Source organism: Dermacentor andersoni, chromosome 6, assembly GCF_023375885.2.
Source record: "Dermacentor andersoni chromosome 6, qqDerAnde1_hic_scaffold, whole genome shotgun sequence".
In the NCBI taxonomy this organism is placed as follows: domain Eukaryota; kingdom Metazoa; phylum Arthropoda; class Arachnida; order Ixodida; family Ixodidae; genus Dermacentor; species Dermacentor andersoni.
This window is the reverse complement of record NC_092819.1, coordinates 19,912,057-19,934,841: the sequence shown is the minus strand read 5'-3', so window position 1 is coordinate 19,934,841 and position 22,785 is coordinate 19,912,057. Positions and strand designations below refer to the sequence as shown.

The 22,785-nt window shown below is 42.0% G+C and overlaps 1 protein-coding gene across 10 annotated transcripts in view; it reads right to left on the bottom strand.

Moving 5' to 3' along the window:
* Dys (Dystrophin) overlaps positions 1-22,785 on the bottom strand; it is a 494,001-nt gene that overhangs the window by 339,232 nt on the left and 131,984 nt on the right. For all 10 annotated transcript variants that reach the window (XM_050170004.3, XM_055065913.1, XM_055065915.2 and 7 more), the window contains 13 exons: positions 21,877-21,964; positions 19,797-20,047; positions 18,194-18,353; positions 15,172-15,344; positions 13,524-13,739; positions 11,516-11,629; positions 10,812-10,955; positions 9,881-10,060; positions 9,132-9,345; positions 8,387-8,490; positions 5,645-5,959; positions 4,466-4,594; positions 359-532 (listed from right to left, as the gene is read on the bottom strand). In XM_050170004.3, the coding sequence (XP_050025961.1) occupies positions 359-532; positions 4,466-4,594; positions 5,645-5,959; positions 8,387-8,490; positions 9,132-9,345; positions 9,881-10,060; positions 10,812-10,955; positions 11,516-11,629; positions 13,524-13,739; positions 15,172-15,344; positions 18,194-18,353; positions 19,797-20,047; positions 21,877-21,964 (2,262 nt within the window). The remainder of the gene's footprint in view (positions 1-358; positions 533-4,465; positions 4,595-5,644; positions 5,960-8,386; positions 8,491-9,131; positions 9,346-9,880; positions 10,061-10,811; positions 10,956-11,515; positions 11,630-13,523; positions 13,740-15,171; positions 15,345-18,193; positions 18,354-19,796; positions 20,048-21,876; positions 21,965-22,785) is intronic.

The following is a 22,785-nucleotide window of genomic DNA, read 5'->3' as shown; positions in this document are numbered from 1 at the left end:
TTGCAATTTAACTAAAATTAAATTGAGGCAAAACCTGCAACGCCACAGTGATAGGATACTTAGCTGCCTTTTCTCCTGAAGTGTACGTGTGTGTACGTGCACGCACGTGTGCGTGTATATGTGTGTATGTATGTGCATGCATGTGTGCGTGCATACGTGCGTGTGTGTACGTGTGTGCATGTGTGTGTGTGTGTGTGTGTGTGTGTGTGTGTGTGTGTGTGTGTGTGTGTGTGTGTGTGCTGCATGCATGTTTTGCTGTTGTTCATTTTTGGGGGGGAGGAAGTTAGTACAGGTTGACTAGTAATTCAGGTTCTGTGACGTAAGATTATTTTCCAATGGAGTAAGAAGTCAGAAATACCATGCACTGCACAAGTTGGTCCTGAATCTTGTCGGGGCTCTCAGAGTTTAGGTCAAGTTGCTTCATCCCTTGCTCCACTTCTGTTAGCAACTTGCTGATTCTTCCCAACTTGGGGTCAAGGTCATTGGGGCACTGGAACCTTTTCAGTTTTGCTGATATGTCCTCAAATTTCATCTGTGTTTGGCACAAAGATGGATAAAACAAGCAATAATAATCTCTTGTCTTCAAGCATAATGAAAGCATTGGCGAAGGACAGAAAGCTAAAATTACTGAATTTACCCAGCTCCAATGCCCTTGTTTTGTTGTAGTTTGCACAAAAATAGAGCTCGTGACAGCACGTGCATCATAATCAATGTAAAACTGCAGGCACTCAGGCAACAGGTCAGCACAACAAGGCAGCTATCTTGCCAAGTTAAATACATACAATTAGAGTAAGAGCAAACGAAAGCTAATTTGCTGCTATACATTGCTACAATAAACATATGCCAAAGCACAACCTGCTGAAAGTGTGGAGACTTGATGTAACCATATACACACTGTAATTGTGTATACATACTTGCACATAGACATGCTTATACTATACACTGTTATGATCACACGTACAATTCACTACAACCTTTATATTCAATAGGGTTGTATGCGAATCGCATCTTGACACCAACATGACTTTCCATTACCTTCTTTCTTTGCTAGCAAATGTGCATTTGACATGGTCAAGGATCAACATACTGTGCATCAATTCAATGTCCTTCAGCAGCTTTTTGCCTCATTCTGCAACTGCACTTGCACCGTCACAATGCTTTCTTCACTCCATGTAATCACAGTCTTGTGTACATGCAGTCGAACCTTGTTATTACAAAGTCGCATTCAACGTAAAAATACCTTTGTTATATCCTATATTTGTTATAAGCATATAACTGTTACACACAGATATCGACACGAAATATTTTAGATTTACTGTGTTATATCTGTAAAGAAGAACAATAAGCACTTCAGCAGCATCGCCAGTGCCTCGCAACAGCTAATGGAGCTCCATATTAGACATTGGTTTCAGTCAAGCCTAAGACATCTTCGTGCTGCTATATACCCCATTTCATACCCAATAATTTGTTATATTCGTTTTCGTTACACCGACATGCAACTGTATCTTGCACACATGAGTAGTCCCAAATGCAGCTACGTGTACGCACACGTTTGAGTGCACCGCAGACAGACATGTGCGGATGTGCACATGTGCACAACGACCGTGGCAACAACCAAAGTGAGAATAGAATATGCAGGCGCCAAGCCATAACACTGACACCAAATTCTGCTATTCTGATCAGTGATACTTCTAACGGAGGAAAGTACAGATAAAGTGACAAGTTGTCCGAGATAAGTTAAACAATTACACAAACCAGAATGAAATTTTCTTTCACACTCACTAGAAAGCTCCAGACCACAATAGGCGTACAATAGGCGTACAATAGGTGTACAATAGGCATACAATAGGAATGTGTCATAAATTATACTACAGTTAAACCTCGATATAATGAACTGAAATATCACGAAATTCGCAATATAACAAAGTATTTAACTTTTCACAATTTCTTGTCCTTAGAACATCATGTATTTAGAACCTCAGTATACTGAATTGTGTTTGTATGTGATTTCAATATAATGAAATTTTGCTTCCACCACAAAGGAATGCCAAGACAATAAATGGAAACTTCTGCAGACACAGATGGTCCAATGATTGAATCATAAGCGGCTGCTTGCAAATGCACCTCTCAAATCCTGAGCGGCACGACAAGAGTGACCGCCGAAGTAGAGCCGCATCATGTTCCATAAAGTCCAAGTGCGATAAGATCCTACTGCACTCCGCGTACTTTGTGCTTCAGGTGCAAGTGAAAGTGTGTGAGAGTGAGACAAGAAAGACGGTGGCTTCACAAATGCCACCTTCCCGCACAAGCAAAGGGAAAGAGGGAGAGGGGAGCTCGCTCGCGGTAACGCAATCAAGAGCGCGTGAAGGGGTGGGGGGAGGGGGAACAGAGCATGGTTGTAAGCATGGCTGAGTGCATACAAACCACATACCCTCCTTTAGAGGTAATTTGCTGCGTCTGCAAAGAGTGGGCGTGCCGAGACCGCGTGGCAGCATGCAAGCTGTCTTCCCATGCGTTTAGTATTGAAGGTTGCGTAATCTCAAGTTTCAGTGACCCGTTGGAGCAAGAGGCAGACGAAGCATTTGCTCCCCGCTGCCAGCGCTTTTCATGATAGCGTCGTCCCAGTGCTGACGACGCTATCAACTGTGAGGGCGAAAGCACGGTTGGCTTCACTTAATTCGTACCGCCAATGTGAAGATATCGTTGACGTGGCATGAAAACGTTCGTCATCAACTCCCAAAGTCATCAAAATGAATTGCTTTCTTAATGAAATTTGCTTTTTTCGATTGCCTGACGATTCTGAAAATTCTACGGTTTTTTTCTTGTGAAAAAAAAATCGATCGGCAACTGTACTTATTTGCATAAAAGGCTAAATTTCAATACAACGAAATTTCGATATAACAAAGCAATTTGCCGATTTTACCTGCAGTCAAACCCACTTATAACAATCTTCAAGTGCCACGAAAGTTCCATTGTTATAACCGAGTTGCACAAAAAAAAAAGAAAGAAATGGGGGATAGCGCTGTCCTGAGAAAACTAATGACAGGGAGGCCAGTTCCCCTCCCCATCACCTTCTTCCGTCCGGCTTCTGATAGTGTTGACCTGTTTAACTATTTCACTCTGCTTTCTGAGCGCTCCGATCGTGTGTTGTCAACAAGTCGCGGCTGTCAGCGTTCAAGAATGGCACTGCTATAACAGCTGCAAGAGGGGTCACGGGCAGCAAGTGACATATGAGCTCAACTGAGGCATCACTTTGGAGGCTCCAAAAGGCACCTTTTAAAAAAATGCGGGAAGGTTGCCATGGCAGCATCTCGGCTTGAGAAATCCAGAAGAAACACTGGGACGTGATCACCACAAGCATCTTGCCGAGAAAACCACGTTCGTCAGCCTTGCTTGCTTTACACGAAGCTTACCGCCATCCTTCTCCAAGGCATCCAGGTGATTCACGGAAGGTCCCTCGCAAAAACAAGCCCACGAGGGACTGAATCATCTACAGGACCTCCCAAGGGGACAATGCTGAAGCAGCCTGCCCTACAGTGTCTGCACTGCCGTCGTAGCCATCACTTTCGCTATCCGATGCAAACACATTAGCCACGATCACATCAGCGGTTAGCAGCACTTCATTTCCAAATCTATAGCAGTGCGCTTTCTTTTCATCGGCAATGTCGTGCATTGCCGATGATCAGCAGGTGGATCAGCCATCTTCCGTTTTGGCGACGAATTAAACGAGGCTGAGAAACAATGCGGCCAGGAACGACTTCGATGCAGCGAACAAAGACAAGCTCGAACGACTTAATCCGTTAGCAGAATTGCTCACAATGAGGGCCATAGAATAAAGAACCAACTGTGAAGGCCCAGCGAGCAATCTGGGAGCAGCGCCAGCAGCGTTGTCAGCACAGTTGGTGTGGTGCATTTATGTTTCGGAGGGTGGCGTGGCGCAGAGCTATGGCTGCAGCCGATTCGTGTTCGGAGGGGTGGAAGGGCAACGGGAGAGATGTGCGCAAGACTGGCATGCGTCTCTCATGGAGAGAAGCGCGCGGCGGCAGTTGGGGCAGCGGGCGATAGTGCAGAGGATCGCATTTCTCTTTTTCTTTTTTCTTTTCGAGGATTTCGCATTCTATTAACTTTAAACACGGACACCCAGCAGCCAGACTTCATCGTTATAACCGATAATGCGACATGGGGACATTGTAGTGAGCGGGTTATTTCCCTTTAGAAAACATACAAATGTTGACGGTGCAGCAGCTTTTTATTGTTTTAATCAATATATTGTTAAAACCGGTATCGTTATAAGTGGCTTTGACTGTACTTCGTTATATTGAGGTTTAACTGTATGTATATAGTATTCCTTACAAAGACTGCAAGAACCCGTGATTCTGAAATAATCGAAAACATGTTTGAATTATTAGAATTATCATTCTTCTCATCCATCTCAATACCACAATAGCATAAGAATGTTGCTTACCTTCATGAGCTGCAGTTGTTCATCTAGGCGTAACGCAGCTTCCACCCTATTTTGTGCATGATACGCATCAACCTGCTCACTTAGGCTTTGCAGCTGCTCCTCTTTTTCAAGGAATTCTTGCTTGAATTGCTACACAAGAAAATAAAACACTAGGTTACAGCGACAGTACAATATGTTATTAGTGCACACAATTATCAAACTACATAGAATGTGAATAGCTTTGCCTTGAGCATGGAAGCAATCAACCATCAAGCGCTGCACTAATGCCTCATGCATTCATCTTATCCTCTTCTAACAAACAAGGACTACACGCCTCTCTTGACTACTAGAGCCAAGAATTTTGTTTTCACTTTAGACTGAGGTTGCACAAATAGGTGTAATGACAATCTGTACCTGTTCTATATTTGTCCACCAGTATTGCCAGGCATGTATGGATAGTTGATTTCAAGTTCAAAGCAATTTCGAAGGGGATAATAATTTGGGCCAAATATTTTCAAACGGAATATTTATTAGCTGTTGATCGAATAGTTTGCTACTGTTCACTGCTCATGACTAAGAGAACAAAGACAGTCCCTCATCAAAGATCGAAGGTTCTCACACACTCTATCTGCCTAAAAATAGCACCGCATTCTTTTCTAGAAAATTTCCAGCTTGACGAATCACCGCAGATTGTAATTTAGAACCATGCTCCAAATACTATAACATAAAATATACTTAATGTGAATGAGGCATCAAAACTTTCTAAATTAATTTAAATTTAAAGTCTTCAATTTTAAAACCACGATCTGAATACGAGGCGTGCCGCAGAGTAGGGAGTTTGCATTAGTTATGACCATCCGGGGTTCTTTAACATGCATCCGAACCTAATCACACATGCGTGTTTGTATTTGGCCCCATCGAAATGCGGTCGCTATCGCCAGGATCGGACTTGTGACTTTGGCCTCAGCAGTACAACACCATAGCCTATAAGCTACTGCAGCGGGTATCAAAAGTTCCGGTCTCATTATATTTGAGGTCACATATTCCTGCAAATGCAGCAACCATTCTCAAATTTAAAAGACGACACATACCAAGTCAACATGAGACAAAGTAAAGGGACAACCACTGTGGTAGTTGTGGTTATACATTCTCTGTCTGTAGTTAGTGTCATCCACACGTGGAAAGCGCAGCAGTACTCACGGCCAACTCGTCAGGCACGTCTTGGGCGCTGATGTCATTGTCCAGCCTGTTCTGCAGCGCATTGTCCATGTGATTCATCCAGCTCTGGACGCTCAGGATCTGCCGCTCGCACTTCTGGTACTGCACAATGCTGTTCTCGAGAACTTGCTGCCGTTCGCTGCCCTGCCGAGTTAGCTCTTCCCAACGCTTCACGACTGACTCTGCTTCATGCTGGACTAGCCCGACTAGCACCTCTTTCTCCACAAGCTCCTCAGAGAGCTGCTGTATCTTGGGGATCCGGTCATCCGGGTGGTTGCGCAGAAAGTTCTCCAAATCCTGAAATTCAAAGAGAGTGCTGAAGTAACTCAAGCCGATATGGTCACCGAACAATTAAATACCAAGATGCAATCCAAAGCACATACACAGAGTGAAGTCACGATTATTAATCAATGACTGAAGCCAGTCATAAATTTTATTAAGGCAAGCAAATACAAGAATTACTAATCAATTTTCTTTTTTTACTTTCTACATCTCTGATTATAGCACGGGGTATTTTCAGGATTTAGGAATAACTGCACAAAAGTATTACCCAATAAAAAAATATATCTGCTCTCGTCCATCAACCAGAAAATTTCTGACAATATAGGTATCTTATCATACTCACCTTAGGTGTTATAATCAAAGTGGTAATCTCTCTCTCTCTCTCTCTCTCTCTCTCTCTCTCTCTCTAAATATACCATGTGTTCCAGTTAACTTGGACCAAGATATTTAAAAAAACCAACAGCTCTAGTGAAATCATACTGACAGCATAGTAGCCGTAGTCGTGTGTACTTACAACCAGTACTTTTTCACCACAAAGTATTAATTAATTAATTGATTTTAATTTGTGACCCTTTTAATTATTACATAAGTCACAAACATATCAATTACAAAGTTGTAGGGCACCTCAAATAACCTCCGAATCAAGCATTTGTTTCATGCTCAGCTTTACCTGGTTGGTTTTTCCGAGAAAAAACAAAAGCGTGCGAAACATCCAAACTATGAAATAGATACACGCTTGCGTACCGCTACTCAAGTGCTCCCAAGCGAATTGCCATGGATACAGGGCTTTACTAGTGGCGGCACCTTGATACAGGCCTTCAAGCTATGTGATGGCCACGGCATCAGGCGAACACACCGCTGACGCATTAATAAGCGTAGCGGAGCCGTAGGAAGGAGGGTGGGATTTCTAAGCCGGGAAACCGTGACAGCGCACTTGGGACTATAATTTTGCTCACTCATCTTCTTCTGTAGATAGGCACACCCGGAACGTATGTTCCTTTTGTTCCCTTTAGCAATAGAAACAAACCTTGCGGAGGCTAAGTCCATCTAATGAGTTTTGGCGGATCTGTACAGCCAGCATATACGGTTGACGGTTACGTAAATCATTTTTGCTTGACGTGTCAGTGCGTAGATAATAACGGGAGATTTCAATTGTACCACGCCAGTGACCTGCTCTTCAAAAAGACAGTCATGCCCTTCACAAATGATCAGAGGGCTAAACTGATCCTGGCTCTGGGAGTGACGCACAGCGACAAGAAGAAGGCAGCCAAGCTATTACAGATGTGGCATTCTGGAGGACGCCCTAGTCCATCAACAATACTTGGAACGTACGAAGCTCATTGCGAGACAGGTAGTTTCACAAGAAAGCAACACAGGACTGCGACGGTAGTTCATGAAGCGGAAACGGATGTTTTGGCATTCTTTGCTGCTAACCCTCACGGTAGTGTGCGATGCCAGTGCGGAGGCTGTAACCTCGAGATGATCAGTATGGAGGACCTTAAAAAACGTCATATGCACCCGTACCGTGTACATCTTCATCAAAAACTTGAAGACTGAGGTTTTGAAAACAGACTTGACTTTGCCAATTGGATTTTCACGAAATGTGAAGAAGAACCAGACTTTCTCACTCGTGTGCTTTGGATGGATGATGCTAATTTCTCCAGAAACGCACAAGTTAATCTTCACACCGTGCACTACTGGAGTGGATCCCTACTTGCTGGTACAAACACGACACCCATACCAGTGGTCATTTAATGTGTGGTGTAGTATTTTGGATGGCAACATCATCAGACCCATCTTTTTTGACAACACACTAACGATGCAACAATACATCAATCACATCCTCGAGCGCCCTGTGAACGACGTCTGTTGCAACATCCCACTTGTGCACATTCAGAACCGCTGGTTTCAACATGATGGTGCCCCTGTGCATAGTAGTACTCAGTCTCGAGCATGGCTGAACATCTTTCAAAGATTGCTTGGAGGCGCTTGAGTGGCGGCACGCTAGCCCGCATCTATTTCATATTTTGTGTATTTCGCAGGCTTTTGTTTTTCCTTGGAAAAAACATCCAGGCACACTTCAGCATGAAATAAATGCTCGATTCGGAGGTTATTTAAGGTGCCCTACAACTTTGTAATTGACATGTTTGCGATTCAAGCAATAATGAGAATTTTCACTAATTAAAAGTAATAAATAATCAATTAATACTTTGTGAAGGAAAAAAATACTGGCTGTAAATACACATGACTGCCGCTACTATGCAGCCGGTACGATTTCTCTGGAGTTCTTGTTTTTTTTTTTTAAATCTTGGTCCAATTTAACTGGGACATCCGGTATATATGTCTCGTCACAAATATGTCTACAATACATATATGTCTTGTCACAAAACTAAAGTTTCACATAAAAACATAAGTACGTAGCCAACACACTCAAATGCTTACGTCAAGGTTCTCAGAAATCTCCTCAGCATCAGCAGCTGACTCAGGTGACCTCTTCAGTTTCTTCTCCAATCTGTCAAGCCAATCATTCTCTAGCATGATGATATCTAGAAGATGTTCATAAGCAACAACACCAATAAATTAATAATGTTATCTGCCAAAGTTAGTAATTTTATGCTGACAAGAGCACAGACGCACAAAAGAGACAAAAAAAATGTTTCCAGTGTACATTTTAGTTAGTTTAAGGCAATTTTTTCCACTTCCTTTTGTCATGAGTTGTAAACAAGGCATGAGAAATGTTTAAATCAGAACTAAACTTCTTTCTTTCTTCTTTTTTTCTTTCTTTCTTGCCATGCAGATGTGATTAAGAAAATGGTTTTCGCATTGCACTTACATGCATCTCTAAAACAGAACCTGAATCTTTGAATCTGAATTACATAAACCTTAGCTTGAATATCGAAGACATGAATCTTTTTACATATGTTATACTGTGCTTACATGAATCTTTAAGCAAGAAAGTTGCTTCTAAAATCCATGTCTCCCTCTGACCATTCCACTGTGTATACTTTTTTTCTTTGGTAACAATGGCCTTTTATTACAGGAGTGATGTTTTTTTTTAATGATAAGTTCACAACCTTCCGCTTCACCTATCTGAAAGTAAAGTTTAAATGTGTTTGTCTTGAAGAAGAAGGAAGTCTACTGCATGAGGTTTTGAATGTGACCCCCCAACTCAAGAATGACATCTCACTTCGAAATTCGGCATAGTTTGTCCCCGACTGCTTCAGAGCCTGGTGGTACTTCGTTATCTTCTCCTGTACATCTCCCCAAAGTTTGTTGAGAGCAGCCACATCACGTCGTGCTTCCTCAGCGTTCCTCGCCTTGTTCCCTTGTGCAAGCTTTGTGCCGGCTTCTTTCAGCCTGTTGTACTCGGAAAGCTTAGAATCCAGCTTGTCCTTACATGCCTGTACAGAGGAAAGAAATGCTGCTGTACCACAGAAATAACACAGTCAAACATGGCTTGGAGCAGACCGGTAAAACAAAGGTAAAGCAGACAAATGTCATAATGCAACTGCTGAGTGGGGCCTTTATATGTCAGCAGTGGCATGGGGTAAGAGAAAGAATGTGCAAGATGGATTATTTTATTCGGTTTAAGATATGGTTTCATGAATGCTAGAAACAAAAAACAGTTGAATGAGTCTGGAGCATGCTGTAAGAAACGTTAACAAGCAATCGTCACCACTTTGCACCGCCTCAATTTATGATGTAGAATGATGGCAAATAAAACCAGTTTACCACTTGATAAAGTGGAAATTTGGGCTAGTTGGGCAACACAACACATGCGCTGTGTTGTGTCCCATCTTCTGTCCTCGTCTTTAGTGCTGTGCAGAAATGTTGATAGTTAATCACATTATTAATAATTTATTTTAATCATCACAAAAGTAGGCAAAATGGCTGTGTTCTGCTGAAAAGATCAGTACATTTCTGCAGTTCAAGTACCTGCAGCTTCCTGATCCTAGCTTGCAGTTCAGAAGCAGTATTGATGGGCTTCTCCCGTGGTATCTCCATGTCAAGCTCTCGTAACCATTCACACAGGTCAGCGATACCTTCAGAGGCACATTGGTTTGTCTCAACAGCCCTCTTCAAGGTAGCATTCTTCTTCCGGGTCATTTCCATCACCTGTAAAGAACAGCAAAATGGCTCATTCAGTTTTCTCGTACACATGTATTTAATGATACGTGTGCCTCAGCAAAAGTCCTGAGGCATGCTGGCTATGCTTATTTTTGGTAGTCCTTTTACCACTGCAACCATGACACCAAACAATACCTACACTCTGGTACCTATGTCCTGTTTATGATACAAACATTATAAGGGGAGTAGGAACACTGCTTTGATACACAGCAATTAGTAGCTATGCCTTCGAGCTTTGGTGCTGGCATTAAATTTCAAGAGCTCCATGGATGGCTAAGCAAACTGGCTATTCAGACTAAAATAGATCAAGCTCTAATGATTTCTAGAAGCAAGACAAACTAGAAACAAAACAGGCTTCTAGAAGGAACACAAGCTATCTTACCTTTTTTATATCATGTATGCTACCAGTTCAGCGAAAAATAAATTATTTCTTGCTAAATTTAAAGGTAGAAAAAAATAAGGTGGCCAGCACAAAATATAGACAGATGTAATTGGAGGTAAATTATCCATGATGTCATCATGCAGTTAACAACATTATAGCAACTTTGCAACAATACAACACAGACAAACATGGTATATCACAGTCACAAACCCCACAAGTTCAAGCTTGCAAAGGATACGTGAATTGTAGATAAATGAGTGATGTACAATTTTTGTAGAAATGAATGCACACATTATGCATACAGCATGAAATAGCACACACTGATGTAGAACACCCTAAGAGATCTAATAAACTTGCCTTATCCCACTGCCTGTTGAGGTCATCAACCTGCCTCTGCAGAGAATCACCAAACTCATGTTCGGAATCCTGTATCAGACCCTCAGCAACCAAGTTAATGTTGTCGACATTGCTTTGTATAGCACCAATGTCATCTTCAAGAGCCTAGAGAAAAACCAAAGCACAGGAGAACCAGCGTTATGCAACACTGAAGGCTTCCTATTTAAGGCAGAGAACCACAATATTTCAAAATTTCGCATTCAAGAAAGCAAAATATAGCAAACTTAATTTTATGAATAAATAACATCTTCACCAAGGTCAAAACAGTTCTGTTACAACATCAAATTTTTCTTGTTAAGATACAGAGTCCCAATTTAGCTACAGTTCATAAAAATGCAATTGAGTCACTACAGTACAGGAAACTTGAAATCCATATAACCACGTGACTCTCTGAAATTAGCTCTTAACCCTACACTCGTCTAACACTTTGCGACAATATCCCACTGGTTCATTGACATCGCAGTCAGAATGAGCATAAATAATGTGACTAGCTACATGCTATTGTGATAGCAATCAATTTTAACCAGTTGACTAAAAACTAATGTCTGTCACAGTCATGCTACATGCTCATCCCATAAGCAACTTCTCACTGGCTGTATACAAAACCATTGTGTAAAAAAAAAAAAAAAATTACATATCCGTGCTCTGGAAAAGGAAAAACTGACATTTGACTGCTCCAACTGTGCTTCGAGCTTTTCCTGGTCTCCATAAGCAACTTCTTCGTCTTCAAGGAATGAGGTCACATCATTGATCCACTTCTGAACACTTTTCATTTCCTCCTGAAAAAGGAATAATAAAAATTCAAGGACTGCAAAACAAGCCATCGAATGCAGACTGCTAATGAGCAGTGGATTTGCCCCAAATCCCTATGGGAGCCACTACAATCACCTTGCGTTCCTTGTAGTGAGGAGCAAAACTACACGTACACTTACTAGAAGTGCAGCACCATGCCACAGAATGGATTACAGAACATTTATTTACACCTGGCAAATTTCTTGCATATTCACCTTTTGCAATTTGCAAATTCTTGCAAATCACACATTTCATTTGAATGAAATGTGTGATTATGACTCAATGACACTAACACACTATTTTGTTTTGCATGTAATCTTTCAGTATATTTTTTTGGTTGTATAACATACTGATAATCACACTACAATAATGCCACCCCACAGCATGTAGTAATTGGAATGAATAAATAAATAAATAAATAAATACCATATTTACTCGAATCTAACGTGCACTTCTTTTCCGATAAAACGGGTCCAAAAATAGCCTGCGCGTTAGAATCAAGTACGACCCTAAATCTGCGTTACCATACCGCTATCGGCATTTCAATATGGCTGCCTCACGCGTGCTTCGAGCCTAGCTGCCGTAGCTTTCTCCATGTGCTGTAGTATGTGTGCTTAGGTTAGTGTACCATCCATCTTCCTGGTCATACCGTTTTCCGCATTTGCTCTATCAGCATGGAAGTGCCGACTGCAAAGAAATGCCGAGTTCATCACGATGCCACAATTAAAAGGAAAGCGATCACGTGTGCGGAGACAGACGGAAATCGGGCTGCATCACAGGCGCTCGGAGTTCCCAAAACTTGCGTGCAGGACTGGCGCAAACAGGAGAAGCTTTCTACTCCTACGGCTGCTACGCACGGTGTGGTCGCGTGGCCTCTATCTTAAAAGCGATGTGCAATGAAGACAAGAGTCTACGCATCTAGGCGCACTGCGCTGTGTTCTCATCGCTTAGTGCGCGTTGAAACGAAAGTCAGCCCAAAGGTCAATTCGCTCGCTCCTGCTAGCGCACTTCCCCCACTCCAGTGTTCTAAAAAAGAGTTTCCGCGGCCATTGCGTGAGACGTGTTCATGCTTGCTTGTGTGCGCGGGACACCATGATTCTTAAATTAGTAAGGTAGTAAGCCAATGTTTAAAAGTTTATACGGCTGATAAAACTGCTATCCTTACTTTTCGTATAGCTGTCTACTAATTTGCAATCGTAATCTATGTTTCGCCTTTTGGGTGAAACTGTGACTTTTTTTATTTATCGCAACTTTCGTGTATTCGGAGTAAATCCTTGTTTTTCCAAATGAGAGCAAGTTATATTCCTGTATGAAAGAATGAGGTACGCAGTACTGTAAAGGACATTTCTTTTTTTTTTTTTATGTCGCAGCAAGCGGGTGCGCGTTAACATTGAGGGCAGGTTTTTTTTTTTCCTTTTTTTTAGTCACGAAAAACGGGTGTGCATTACAATCAAGGGCACGTTAGAATCTAGTAAATATGGTAAATATATTACTGAATTAGTTATTAACAAAGAAACAAGAAAATAAATGAACCCATCTCTTTTACCAATCACAAAGGACAGCAAGTAACACAATATGCAAGCGTATTTAGGAGTAGCATAAATTTAACTACTTGGCGTGAGTCTACATCAAAAACTTATCGCGACCTACAGACGAAAACAAAGAAAGAGACACATTACCATGAATAAATAAACTATCAGAAGTTACTCTATGCTCATGTCAACGTGTCCCTTTCTTTGTCTTTATCTCCAATCAGCACTGAATTTTCAAAATAAAAGTAAGCATATCTGTCAGAATAATAATATTAACAGAATAACTGCTCACACAAGTATCTTTGTCAGCCCTGATACAGCTCAAGAGATACCTCCTTCATGCATTTACCTGAAATCGCTTAAGGACCAACATGTGTTTTCGCAAGAATTGGAGCCGCTCCTTGAGCACAGAGCCAACCCGGTCCCAGCAGTTGCCTAGACTGTGCAGTTTGTCTCGAAGATCACAAGCCCACAAAGCATCAGGCTCCTTCCTCAACAGCTCCTTTCCAGTGCTGGTAACGTATTGCAAGTTGGACTCTTCTTCGTCAACAGTTCCTTGCATTTCCTGCAAGAAGAGAAGACAAAGGAACATACATAAGCTGCCGCTTATTTTCATTGCAATTAGACAAGTACCCAAATGTTCAACTTTAACTTAAAGGGCCCTAAAACACTTTTCTGACAAATCATAGAATGGCCACACTACTAAAGGACATCATCTCATGAATCTCATGGCACAAAAAGATTTAGAATCCTTCTAGTATAAGTGAAGTTATAGCACCAGTACGGAGCTTTCTCACTCTTTTCGTCTCCACTAACATGCTGCAAGCTATACAGGGGATAAGCCAAGGGAGCAAAGCTCCGACCAAAAGTTGAGTGTCTCGGCAGTAAAGAGCTTGTCACAGCATCCCATGGCAACAACAGCAGACTATGCTACGCAGCATGCCGCTGCTACCCCGAAGGCCACGTGCAACAGATGCAGCTATGCGCAACTGTCATGCATGGACGGGCAGTTCAAAAACAAAATGACATTTCTGTCTTTTTGAGATCACAGACATATACCACATGTTTCATTTATGTAACTCAAAATTAGCAATTACATATTACTGAGAATCTTCTCGCGATCACGAAATCAGCAAATAGCTGTTGGTGGGTTCAGCTGTTTGCGATGCTCTACATGACAACAATGAGGAAGTGAGGGCAAGCGATTTTTTCTGCTGTTTTCGACATGAGATTGTAAATTCCCTGCTGCATGCAGTGCAATAATATCTGCCTCACATGTTCACAGAAGCCTCTTACACAGATCGGCAATCTTTTCTTACAAAGTTCAAAAAGTGTTTCAGGTCCCATTTAGGGTGTCATTCTTTGAGCTGGCATTCTAGACAGCAACCCATAGCTCAGAGGCATGAACTGTCCCTCTGATAATCTATAAATGACAAACTAGAGACTCTTCTGTTTCAACAACATGCAATCAAGCAATCACAAATTCTGCTGCTTTCGTAATACAGAAGCTTAGCATAACATAGACATACTAATGTGCCCGCATGCGCGCACACACACACAACCATACAGCATAGGCATGAGCAGCTATATTTGTGGCGACATCTTGTGGTGTGTCAAACAAAGCATGCAGAACTCATATTGCAATGATTAACTATGATTCATTTATCTGCCAGTGTAACTGTCTTGGCAGCAACCTAATTATCAGAAAGACATTTTTCAATCTCCAACTTTGTAATCAGAGGAGTCATGCAACAGAAGAATGGACACACAGACAAGGTAGACAAACTGATGCATTGACAGCCAAAAGCTGCTATAACTGCTACTGCTCTAAAGGTCTGAATTAGCCAAAGTGCTTGTTTGAGAGTGGTTAAAAATTAAGATCCCTTGGAAACATAGCTAATTGACAAAATAATGACATATTTAGGAATTAAAAGAGCCTGAATCACTGCATATCAACAGTAACCGCTGTCAAACTGGAATGTCCATTCAGTGCTGACCTTGTACTTCGATAGCTGATCCTCCATGACCTCCATTGTGTCCACACGGGACTTCTCTGATTCCAGGGCCTGCTGGACACTTCGAATCCAGGCTTCCAAAGCATCTACAGCTTCTAGCAGCTTCGGAGGTGGAGATCGCTCAAGGGAACGGCTCAGCTGTGCTTCTAGGTCAGCTGCAGAAAACATAGAAGAACTGGTGATTTACAAGGCTGTCACAGGTAGTGAGAAAATAGAACCCAACAAAACAGAAGAGCAACGCTAGACGGTTTATTTTAGAGGGGTGCGAGTATTGAATATAGAACACACAGAGCCGGAGCGCTGCAATTCCCAGAGCGGCACCGCTCCAGAGCCGCTCTGATCGTGACTGCCCCGACTGCCGTAACCCTCCAGATTTCAGTTTCTTCGACGGGTGGCAATTCACGGCAAACCTGGCATGTGGACAGTGCCTTTTCTTTTTTGTCGGTGTCAGCTACGCGCGGAGTGGTGATCAAGTCACACGATGCACGGTCCTTTTGTTGATCATGCAGACTGGCCTTACGATAACCCACCTGTTGTAAAGTTGGGATAGCTCTTCTGCATTTCGGAGAAAAACAGGAAAGCAAAACTTTTTACAAAATAAATAAAGGATTGCCGTAAAATACAAATCCACCATTAAACGAACTTGATGGTATTCCGTACAACAGAACACAAATTCACTAGTTTCAGAGGAAAAAAAGCACCTGATTGTATTCAACACAAATCTATTCATAAAAAAAATTATTTTTCCGACCTTCATATACTAGAACTGAACTGTAATCAGTGCTGGCATATTAATTTGGTGTTCCCATTAATAAGAGTAGACCGTACTGTATACCAGCAGGATTTCGTAAAAGCTACTCAACAATAGACCATATTCACACTATCAATCAGGTGATTCAGAAATGTGCGGAATATAACCAATCCTTATATGTATATAGCTTTCATTGATTACGAGAAAGTGTTCGATTCAGTTGAAACCTCAGCAGTCATGGAGGCATAACGGAATCAGGATGTAGACGAGCCATACGTAAAAATAATGAAAGATATCTATAGCGGCTCCACAGCCACCCTAGTCCTCTGTAAAGAAAGCAACAAAATCCCAATAATGAAAGGCGTCAGGCAGGGAGATACGATCTCTCCAATGCTATTCACAGCGTGTTTACAGGAGGTATTCAGAGACCTGGATTGGGAAGAATTGGGGATAAGAGTTAATGGAGAATACCTTAGTAACTTGCGATTCGCTGATTATATTGTCTTGCTTAGTAACTCAGGGGACCAATTGCAATGCGTGCTCACTGACCTGGACAGGCAAAGCAGAAGGGTGGGTCTAAAAATTAATCTGCAGAAAACTAAAATAATGTTTAACAGTCCCGAAAGAGAACAGCAGTTTACGATAGGTAGCCAGGCACTGGAAGTGCTAAGAGAATACATCTACTTAGGGCAGGTAGTGACCGCAGATCTGGATCATGAGACTGAAATAATCAGAAGAATAAGAATGGGCTGGGGTGCATTTGGCAGGCATTCTCAGATCATGAACAGCAGGCTGCCATTATCCCTCAAGATAAAAGTGTATAACAGCTGCATCTTACCAGTACTCGCGTACGGGGCAGAAAGCTGGAGGCTTACAAGAATGAAAAGATTTTGCGCCAAAAAACAACACACACAAGAAAGACGACGACACCACGGGCGCCCGTGGTGTCGTCGTCTTTCTTGTGTGTGTTGTTTTTTGGCGCAAGATCTTTTCAGTATGCAAGATCACCAACTAGCCCAGCACTTAACTCTTCTAAAGCTTACAAAAATGGTTCTACTTAAATTGAGGATGACACAACGAGCTATGGAAAGAAGAGTGATAGGTGTAATGTTAAGGGATAAGAAAAGAGCAGATTGGGTGAGGGAACAAATGCGAGTTACTGACATCTTAGTTGAAATCAAGAAAAAAAAATGGGCATGGGCAGGACATGTAATGAAGAGGGAAGATAACCAATGGTCATTAAGGGTTACGAACTGGATTCCAAGGGAAGGGAAGCATAGCAGGGGGCGGCAGAAAGTTAGGTGGGTGGATGAGATTAAGATGTTTGCAGGGACAACATGACCACAATTAGCACATGACCGGGGTAGTTGGAGAAGTATGGGAGAGGCCTTAGCCCTGCAGTGGGCGTAACCAGGCTAATGATGATGATGATGATGTACTGTATATTTTGATTTCTATGTACCAATGTTACTGACATGTTACATTCTTGTTAGGCAATGCTAGGAGACTCCCAAGCGTGTGCAGCACCCTATTTTCTTGTCCAAAGTTAGTAAGCATTAACTGTTGTGAAAATTTCTCTGATATTCAATATTTGATTTGATATTCAATTCGAATTCTACTACTCTGTATTCGCATACCCATAGTGTATTTACTACACTGAAAGCTTTACTAACAAGCAGAGGCATTCCAGAAACAATTTGGCACGTTAGATATTTTTTTAATTGAACATGCAGTTTATAAAATTAAAGGTTACAGTAACAACATTATCCATTTCAGAGTGAATTGACTATATGGATCAATAATTACGGTCAGTAACGACCAGAAATGGAAAAGGTGCAAATTGAAAACAAGGGCCAACAACACAAGTGGGAAGGAGATTCCCTGCAAAATTCCTGGACTGCTTGGAAATGCTTAGCCTTTACGTTTCTGGTCACTCCACAGGCGGCCATTTCTGCTGCATAGTAGCCCTGCCCATGGTGATGGCATTTACCACAGCTACGTTTCAGCTTTGGCTGATTGCTATAGCAACACCCTTCTGTACTTTTCCTTCTTTCTTTTGCTCACGGAAAGCATTAGAACGAAAATGAGAAGCTTGTTTTCTTTCTCAAAGTTGAAGACATAAGTACAGATTTTCTAAATAGGAGTTACTCTAAAAACATTTGATCGTATCCTCATGTACATGTATTACGCATGCATACCTCACATGGTAAGGTTGCACTGTTTTGGCTCCACGAGCTAAATTAGCGAACTCACCAATCTTGGTTACTGTCTCTGCCCACTGGTTGGCGAGAACTTCAAGCTGTCCAAACACTGGCTCAGTGCTCAGCGTGGGCACCCTGGCCTGGAGAGCTTGCCCTTTCTCCTGTAGCCTCTGCACCTTGTCTTCTTGGCTGTCCAGGGTCTTCAGCCTCATCTGGGTAGGTTTTATTTAATTTGCTTAGTAATACTATTTCGCACACAGGCATGTCTATTAAGACACTTTGTCTATACAATTGCTGTCCTATGCACAGCTCCAATCCGTATAAAGAGCAACACCTCTTTGATGCAATCAACTATATATACATACAGCTACAAACAAAGGAACATGTTACAAACACTGACCCCTTCTCCAGAGCAGCTCAATAGTTCTAACTTTTCTGTGACACCACAATGTGCTTCACAAAGCCAATGTAACAGCCAAACCTAAATGTAGTGAACACAGATATGTATAATGAATTATTGGATACAACGAAGCAAATCGCAAATGTTTCTTGCCAAGATCAGCCTGTAATGAATATATATGCTAGCAATGAATATTGCATATAACAAAGGTCTCTTCAAGTCTGATGCACCTTCAATATAGTGAGGTTCAACTGTATAGTAGAATCTCGTTAATTCGAACTCCAAGAATACTGGAACCTTATTCGAACAAAACGGAGTTCAAACTAAGAAGAGCCTCTTAAAATATAGCGGGAAATCAAGTCTGCAGTACAGCACACAAAACCAAAACCGTCACTGGGCTCGCAGTGAGTCTTCTTTCCTCTAAAAGCACGTGACATGCGCCGGAAGAAGCCTAGGTTCCGCGTAAAGTTCAAGTGTGATAAGCTCATGCCTCGTGCACCATTTGCTATGAATAGGAGGGAAAACATGTAAGGGTGAGCCAAGAAGGATACTGGCTTAATGCGCACCATATTCCAGTGTACACAATGTTGGAGATGACATGATCCAGCACACTAGGAAGGGAGCATAGGTGAGGGCACCAGCCACAGTAATGTGCTCAAACATGCGCTAGGAGGAGGGGCGGGAAAACAGGTGAGTGCACGGTAACGTGACTAAGCACACGCACAAGGGGCACCGTAACATGATCAAGTGCATGCTGGGGGCTCCTTCCTGCTCTGTTTAAATGGATGGGAAAGGAGGGCGCATGCTACTTTGCTTGCTCCAGTTCCATCTCGGCTTCCCGCGCGTCATTCCTTGTCATTTTTATGGCATGCGACAATAGCATCAAACCTTCGCCTTGGCTAGAGTTTGTCTGTAAAGCAGTGCATGGGACCAAGAGACTTTGTTCTATATAACCGCTGCGTGGTTTTTGGACTTCGAATACGGGGGAGTTTTCATTTATTCAAATACATAGGACCTTGCCGGAACCAACAGAGCAGTTCAAATTATTCACCAATTCAAATTAAAGGTTTCGAATTACTGGGAAATAAACTGTATAATTTGGCAATCAAAATTTCACAGATCATGCAATGTTGAGCTTGATTTCTAGACATGGTTAGGCCTTATATTTACTTGCCTTCTATGACAAGAGATATAGGATTACCGAAAACATTTGGAACCACGGCACTACTTTTGGCTGACAACAGTGGCCACCTACCTTGCACTGCTCCAACAGTCTTCGCACATCATCCGACTCCCGCCGCTGTCGAGCCATGGTCTGTGAGTTTTCCAGCCAACGCCGATGCGAGGCCAACAGGCGTTCAAGTGCATCCCCTTCAGCCCGGAGCTCGCGGCAAGCATGCAGCCCTTCCAGATGCTCCCTCTGCGACTGCACCATGTTCTGCACCTCGTGCCAGCGCACCTCCACTTCCCGCAATACTCCCTGCACCTCCTTGGTCTGCTCCCCAACTGCTCAGACATCAATAAATTTACTCTGAGGAAAGCAAAACGGTTGGCCTGAATCTGACAAATCAGTTCTGCGAAAGCTCACAAGGTGGAGAAAGATTTGTGATAAGTAAAAGTTGACATCCATCTGGATTGTAGCTTGAAGCTACAAAGGAAACTCATATGGCTTTTTCAAAACGAAAGCTTCAAATTTGAAGAAAAATTCATGCTGGTCTGGGGTTCGAACCTAGGACCAATGCCTTTCCAGGACAGTCTATTCTCAAACAAGAATGAATTTCTCTTGAACTGCGAGGCCTTCTTTTTGAGAAAACTGTGCAGGTATCCTTTGTAGCTTCATTCTATATTCAAGGTGGATTTCAAATTTTCAAATTGAAGAGGTTGAACTGGTGCTTCTCAATCTATGGACAGCGACTTCCTTTCAATGACATGGAAGGAAGTAGCTTAAGTAGCAGAAGTAGGTTCAATGAAAATTTATCTGATCAGGGTATTGGTGAAGGTAAAGTTGCACTAACTGGTAAGATCAAAGACGAAACAAGTAAGGATGTTTTGGAACCTGTATGGGCTCCAAGACATGTTTACTTTCTGTCATTCCTTTTACTTTATCTGTGACCACAACTTCATCTTTACTTCATTTTATTGTGGAGAGCCACTGTTGACTCAGAAAATTAGATATTTTGATAGTAGTGTGGCTGGAATAGGCACCAGCAGATTGGCTGGTGCACATTGCTGATTTAACAGTCACATAGAGCTGACACCATAGCGAAGAATACAATAGTAAAAAAAGACTGCCTAACACAGCCACTGGGTTTCAGACCCGAGCCAATGCGGTAACTTAAAGGAATACTGACACTTATTTAAGAAGTTGTACTAACTCTGTCATATGCTGTGTTGACAATGAGTGAGCATAAAGATTGGGAAACGTCTATAGGATATTTAAATCTGATACTAAAGTTCATCTCAAAATGCTGCCCTGGCATCATCAACATTATCGTGAAGTCATGACAGTGAACAAGATTTGCTGATGCCACAGAGCAATGAGACTGGGTCTGTTGAGATTGCTCAGACAAGAGTGCTGCCCGCATGTCTTCTGGCTGCGCTTGCATGTAGCAACAACACCAACTGCAGCAACAGAGCCAGCCGATGTATCATGACATCATGACATACTGACATCCTGCGTACCGAAATCAAAACTGGCTCATAGAAACAAGTATTCTAGTAAATAATTTCAGGTACTTTAACATTTACCAGCACTTTCTATCGGGTTTAGAGAGTTTGGACGTTCATTCACAAAAATGATGTGACACCAAATGGCCTAATCAGTTACGCTACTAACCTACTGGAAACTGGCTGGCAGTGAGATGTGCCAACCACTGAACTATTGGTTAATTTGCATGGTTTGTGCAAGGTTTGTAGCAGGCACAATACACGCTCGAAGAGCCATGGTGTTCATGCTATTTAAAACTTCTAAGACAGAGTTGGTGATGCACAATGCTGCAGGGGACAGAAAAAGAAGCAGTGGAACGAAGGTTGAAGAGGGCTGCAGGGGAACATCAGAACTATGCAAGTGATGAGCAGAGCAAATAAGATGGCTGCCAACCAGATGGCCAAGAGTAGAAGTGTGTTAAAAACCAGGAGCGATCAGCTCACAAAGCTGGCTCTCTGCCATGGAAAAGCAAGACAGTGATCTGCCAAAATTTTTTAGCCTCAAAAGGCACAAGATAAACACGAGGACAATAAAGGAAATGAGAACCTAAGCACCAACACAATGAACATTCATTGAAGCTAAACCAGTGAATGTACAGGGACCGTACAGAACATACAAAATGACACACCTGCATCAAGGCCTTCCACAACATCTCTGCCTTGCTGAACAAGCTGGGCTACTTCTCCTTTGTTCATGGCAACTTGTCGTTCCACATCCTAAATGAAGAGAATGGCATAATGGCGATGTTTCACACTACGTTGACTGTAAAGAAGAGGCTAATGACAATATGATGTCTGCCTATCATGACAAAGCAAACAATATGGAAAGGGAAACGTCCCAGGGCTCCAAAGTGCTCTCATTAAAGTATGGCACAAAATTCACATGTCATCTGAGCCATTTGGGCTAACAACTTATATTGAGGCCCTTAACACTCAGCGGCCACCAACCCAGTGAAATCCATATAAATGTATACACAGAAAACTTTAAAGAACTTCACTGTAAAAAGAAAAAAGGAGTCGATTATAACTGAAGAGTGTGTAAAACAGCCTTTTATGAAAAACCAAAGCATACATAGACCATTCAAATGAAACCTGAAATGTCTATTGACCATTTTGTTACAATTCAGGGCACTTCAGGCACATATCACTGACCTACACAATCATGCAAAAAACAAAGGTTATTTCCTTTAACATATGTGCTTTCAACAATACTTCTTGTTTATCAAAATGCTTTTTACTTATCAATGAACTCTAATATTTGCCTCCCATCGCTGGCATCTCACAGAAAAGTGTTTCGTATTGAACTCTTCCACAAGTTGTACCATCATCATACTCTATGAGATCACCTCATCCCATATCCAATTTATGTATCCCGTTGCAATGATCATCAGTACAAAGTCGGCATTTTGTCATGCAACACTAAATGTTTCTCTCAATCATTCCTGCTGCGAACCTCACGTGACTGGAACCATCTTCCTGCTGAAGTTGTAGGCCTTACTAATTATGAACAGTTCCGTGAAGCCTTAGCTAATATTGTA